This window comes from Octopus bimaculoides, chromosome 7 (assembly GCF_001194135.2).
Source record: "Octopus bimaculoides isolate UCB-OBI-ISO-001 chromosome 7, ASM119413v2, whole genome shotgun sequence".
NCBI lineage: Eukaryota > Metazoa > Mollusca > Cephalopoda > Octopoda > Octopodidae > Octopus > Octopus bimaculoides.
In genome coordinates this window covers 42,700,251-42,706,174 of record NC_068987.1, presented here as the reverse complement: position 1 = coordinate 42,706,174, position 5,924 = coordinate 42,700,251, and the positions used below count along the sequence as shown (strand labels likewise).

General features: G+C 39.6%; 1 protein-coding gene across 2 annotated transcripts in view; it reads right to left on the bottom strand.

Annotated features, from left to right (window-relative positions):
- The window catches only part of LOC106870739 (DNA-directed RNA polymerase III subunit RPC1), a 212,730-nt gene that overhangs the window by 132,904 nt on the left and 73,902 nt on the right, over positions 1-5,924 (bottom strand). For both annotated transcript variants that reach the window (XM_052969556.1, XM_052969557.1), the window contains one exon: positions 3,078-3,215. In XM_052969556.1, the coding sequence (XP_052825516.1) occupies positions 3,078-3,215 (138 nt within the window). The remainder of the gene's footprint in view (positions 1-3,077; positions 3,216-5,924) is intronic.

Genomic DNA, 5,924 nt, shown 5'->3' with positions numbered 1-5,924 from the left:
GGTTGGTAGTCCAGAATCCATGGCCGCGTTTTTTCTTAGTCGGGGTCACCACTTTATAGGAATAGTGGTTATTGTAGCTCAGCGGGCTGCGTGTTTGAATCACGTCGGAGGGTCACCAGTATAAGAATGTGGGTTATGGATCATTAGATGTACACCTGACTTTCCTATATTAAATTATGAATTGAACGGAATGCTGAACTCCAGACTATCAACACAAACAACATTTATTCATGGTGGAAAATATACATCTTTAGCTCTTGCTTGTTGAGACGCCTTCTATGTGTGAGAACATGGTTGTTGGGACGTTGGTATATTGATGTGAGCTGTCTAGCGTGAGTTCAAAAGATGGAGAGACAGCTAGACACGTCCTTGCTCAATCGCTGGCCAGCAAGAAAGAGACAGAATAAAGCAGGAATCACTTGGATGTTGAATTCCACGCATGCGCACGGCGTTACTACAAGTCTGTCTTTCACTCTAAGCAAGTGGCCTTTTGTTACCAGCAGAGGTAGGAGCTCTCTAAACTTTGCCCAGCCTATTTGTATTCTAGCAGCTATGCTCTAAGAGCATCCACCTCTGCTACTGACCTGGTCACCTAGGGAACAGAAGCTATTGACTACTTGTAGTTTTTCCCCACTGGCACATGATGGAATCTATTTTCTGTACATTTTTACTGTTAATTGTACTTGTGCATCTTCCACACACAAAAACTATTTTCCTTGATAACCTTCCTCTGATATTGCTGCACCTCTTATGTGTCAATAGCTTACACCAGGTACATCTTATGGAGTTTCTACCTAAGCCTTTTCTGCAGATCAAGCAGGGTCATCTACCTTAAGGGATTTGTGATTTGTCTGCTTTCCTCCTTACTAAGACTTTGGTTTATTGCTAGGTTAACTCTAAGGCCCTTTGATTCTAATCCTTGCTTCTACACCTGAAACTTCTCTAGTTCTGGTAGTGATTCAGCTATAAGAGCAAGGTCATCAGCATAGAAGAGCTCCCATGAGCAGCCTGACTTGAATTCCTCTGTTATTACCTGGAGGACTATGATGAATAAGAGGGGGCTGAGGAGTGATCCTTGGTGGACTCCTACTCCTATCTGGAATTCTTCATTATACTTATTGCCAACCCTCACCTTACTGACAGCATCCCTGTACATGGCTTGTACAGCTCTCACCAACTACTTGTTTATCCCTAGTTTCCACATTGACTGCCAGATAAGGGCTAGGGGGACAGACAGACAGACAGGCAGGCAGGCAAACACGCACAGATAAACGTGTATGTGTGAATGAGTGTCTGTTTTTGTGTATACCAATGTAAAATGATGTATACTTTTAATACCAAAAGGTAAAATTTTGTCATTTAAGAAATAAATTCCATAACTATTGAACTGGAATAATTAGTGGTGCTGATAGATTGACAAAAACTTTTGATGACAGGCCCTGAGCATGGTTACAATCTAATTACTGGAACCAGGACATATATATTGCCTTGGCCTCTCAGTTCTTTTATGAAGTTATAATTGTGTTGTTATAATCGCTGTTTTGAGACTTAGTGAGTCTAAGATAGCTTTTTTAGACCTGGTAAAACCCAAACTTCTCCAGGTCTGGGTTTGGTAATGACTATACCAATTGCCCATCTGAGTATACACACGCACGCACGCACACAAAAGCACACACATATACATCACCATCATCACTTTTTAAGTACACTTTTCTTTGCTCACATGAATCAGATGGAATTTGTTAAAGCAGATTTTCTACAACTTGATGCCCTTGCTGTCACCAACACTTGCCTGTTTCCAAGCAAGGCACTATTTCTCTATAGCTGGACATGTTTACGCAAAAGATTTGAAATGAAGGTCACTGCTTGTATAATGGTGACATTCATTTACTGTGCAATGTCAAGACAAGGAGGCACACATACAAATACACACACATGCCTATGCACACACACACATATATGTATACATATATATACAGTGCATATGTGACTTATAGCAAAATTAGTAGAACAATGGCTCTGTAAACATTCAACTTCTATTGAAGATTGAAACACTTCCAAAAAACGTTCTTGCATAGTCTACTGTACTGTAAGAAATGGTGACTTTAGCACTTCAGCTGTTGACTTCACTGCTCATGTAGACATTTCTTGAAAGTGTGTAATTACTTATGTAAATAAACTTGTCAACAGTCAATGGAGCCTGATCCTTGACCGTAAGACCAAAGTTATTGCAGAAAGAAGAGAATATGTTCATGCATTGCTGCATCTCAGATTCTGAGCCCACAATGAGGACAGTCATCTGCAGACAGAAATTCACACACAAGATCCTCCTTCATCTTATTTTCAGCCCAGAGTCTCCTCAGGTTGAATGCCAACAGTAAGTTCTCATCATCAATGACCTTGGCAAATATGGTAGAGTACACAGTAAACCTACCTAGAGTACACCATAAATAGGCCTAGAGCAAACAGTAAACCGCCTTATAGTACACAGCAAATTTAGCAAGGGTACACAGTAAATATTCTTAGAGTACAGAGTAAACATGTCTAGAGTATATAGCCAACATGTCTAGAGTATATAGCCAACATATCTAGAGTACTCAGTAAACATACCAAGAGTATAAAATAAACATATCTAGAGTACACAGCAAACATGACAGGATATACAATTAGATATGATGTTAACTAAATTTAAGCATACTTGGGGGTTTTCTCTCAATCAAATGAATCAGTTACATCAGAGATGACAGGGGTTTATGAAACAATAAAAGCAACAACTACAACCCATAGGTTAAATATTAACAAGACTTTGTCATTTAATACTGAAGTGGATAATTCACATTTGTGTGTCTGAAAATATATAAAGGTAATATTTACTTGACACTGTAAATTTAGTGGCTGCTGTGAGGTTATAGTGTGAAATTTATATCTTACAGGTGTTGGCCTAACACCTTCTAATCTCATCTCTCAGTCATCATTGTCTTCCATTTTTAGAGAACAACTTCTTAGTGATGAAGTAAAGAGTAAATTATTGATAACAAATCTCTGTCTTCATTATTAAAGATCAATGCATTACTTACCTGATCAATCCTCATATTTGGATCAGGAGATATCACAGTTCTTCCAGAGAAATCAACTCTTTTTCCAGACAAATTTCCACGAAAACGTCCTTGTTTTCCTTTTAGTCGCTGAACAAAACCTCGAGTGAATTTTTTGGGCTATAAAAGATTTTACAATATTTCAACAATTAATAAAAAATTATTGGAAATTACTACAATTTGTCTAGTTCTTTTCACACTTTTAAGCTTCATTGTTGACTGAGTCATTTCTTAGTTATTTTTGAGGCCTAAGAATTGCAGAGAACACCGTTATGTCAGTTAACACAGTTTTACAACTGATACCATACACCAAATTAGTTATATAGTTTCTCTTCTGCTTATAGTAATGTCTTATACTATTTCATGGTACCTATTTACGGCTATTAATTTCACTAAGAAAGAAACAGCTTGGTGTTTGTGATGTTATATGAAAAGAAGTCTTTATATGGTGAGTTTATATATATATATATATATATATATATACACATATATAGCATCATCATCATATTCTAGTGTTCACTCATCCATGTTTGCATGGGTCAGATGGAATTTGTTGAAGCACATTTTCTACAGCCAGATGTCCATCCTGTCATCAATGCTCACCTGTTTCCAAGTAAGGTAATATATCCTCATGGCCAAACATTTTCAGTGAGAGACTAGAAATGAACATCACATGTGAGACACTTGCCCACAGTGCTGTGCAAGTGGGTCTGAACCCAAAACCACATGGTTGGGAAGCAAGCTTCTCAACTGCACAGCTGCAGCTTAAGAACTTGGCCAATAAAACTGTTTACAGATGGTAAATTTAAATTAAAAAAACAAAATAATGACCAAATAATTAAGGATTGCAGTTTCACTTTATTTGCTTTTATTGTGTATTACTGTCATTTATTTTACTGACCTCAGAATTGAAAGTCAAAGTTAACTTTAGCTGGATTTAAACCCCAAACAGTGAATTACTGAACAAAATACATATAAAGCACCCTCTTTGATGTTCTACTCTTCAGGCATTTTCCTCTTCAGAAATTTAATGAAGAGATAAAGCAATTAAGAGTATGAAGACAAGGAAAGCCCCCGGCCATCAGGAATCACTGCAGAGATGCTCAAAATACCTGGCAGTGTCGGCTATAGCCTCATCACCCCTATAGTTAACCAGGTGATACACGAAGGAGTAATACCCAATGACTGGTGTAGCAGCACCATAGTCAACTGCTACAAAGGTGACGCTTTAGATACGAATAATTAGAGGTATCAAGTTGTTGGATCAGGTAATCAAGGTCACAGAGAGGGTCATAGCCCAACTACTTAGGGAGAGAGTCAGTTTAGATGAGATGCAGTTTGGATTTGTGCCAGGTAAAAGCACCACTGATGCTATATTTCTGGTAAGACAGCTGCAGGAGAAATACCTAGCCAAAGATAAACCTCTGTTCCTGGCTTTCATTGACACGGAGAAAGCCTTTGACAGGGTCCCCCAATCCCTTATCTGGGGAAACTAATGAGGAAACTAGGGATAGAAGAATGGTTAGTGAAAGCTGTGCGAGCCATGTACAGAGACGCTATCAGTAAGGTGAGGGTTGGAAATGAGTACAGTGAAGAATTCCGGGTAGAGGTAGGGGTCTACCAAGGTTCTGTCCTCAGCCCCCTCTTATTTATCATAGTCCTCCAGGCAATAACACAGGAATTCAAGACAGGATGCCCCTGGGAGCTCCTCTATGCTGATGACCTTGCACTAATTGCTGAGTCTCTATCAGAAATAGAGGAGAAGTTTCAGGTGTGGAAGCAAGGACTAGAATCGAAGGGCCTTAGAATCAACCTAGCTAAAACCAAAGTCCTAATAAGTAGGAAGGTAGACAAAACACAAACCCCTTCAGGTAGATGGCCCTGCTGGATCTGTAGAAAAGGCGTAGGTAGAAACTCTATAAGATGTACCCAGTGCAAGCTTTGGACACATAAGGGGTGCAGTAATATCAAAGGAAGGTTAGCTAGGAAGTTAGTCATATAATAGTGCCACCTGCAACTGGAGGAAGTCCCAATCTTCCTAATAACAAATATAAAAAAGTAAATCTAAATATTTTTGTTTCACATAGATATAAGGCATTTTCATTTAGGAATTACACTAGCTTAACAAAAGTCTTCAATTTCTGATGCATGTTAGCCTCTTAAATCATAAACTAACTTCCTAGTGGCAGATGTTCAGGAGCAATAAACACTGAAAATGTGCAGAAAACAACTTTGGCCACATTCCAGGGAGAAAAACTAGAAGTAGTTGATAGCTTCCACTACCTAGGTGACCAAGTTAGTAGTGGGGGAGGGTGCGCTGAAAGTGTAGCTGCGAGAATAAGAATAGCCTGGGCAAAGTTCAGAGAGCTCTTACCTCTGTTAGTGACAAGGGGCCTCTCACTCAGAGTAAAAGGCAGACTGTATGACGCATGTGTACAAACAGCCATGCTACATGGCAGGGAAACATGGGCCATGACTCGCAAGGAATGAAGCCAGTATGTTCCGATGGATGTATAATGTCAGTGTGCATACTAGACAGAGTATAAGTACCTTGAGAGAAAAGTTGAACCTAAGAAGCATCAGTTGTGGTGTGCAAGAGAGACGGTTGCGCTGGTATGGTCATGTGGCAAGAATGGATGAGGATAGCTGTGTGAAAAAGTGCCACACCCTAGCAGTGGAGGGAACCTATGGAAGAGGTAGGTGCAGGAAGACCTGGGATGAGGTGGTGAGGCACAACCTTCAAACATTGGGCCTCACCAAGGCGATGACTTCTGACCGAGACCTTTGGAAATATGCTGTGCGTGAGAAGACCCGGCAAGCCAAGTGAGA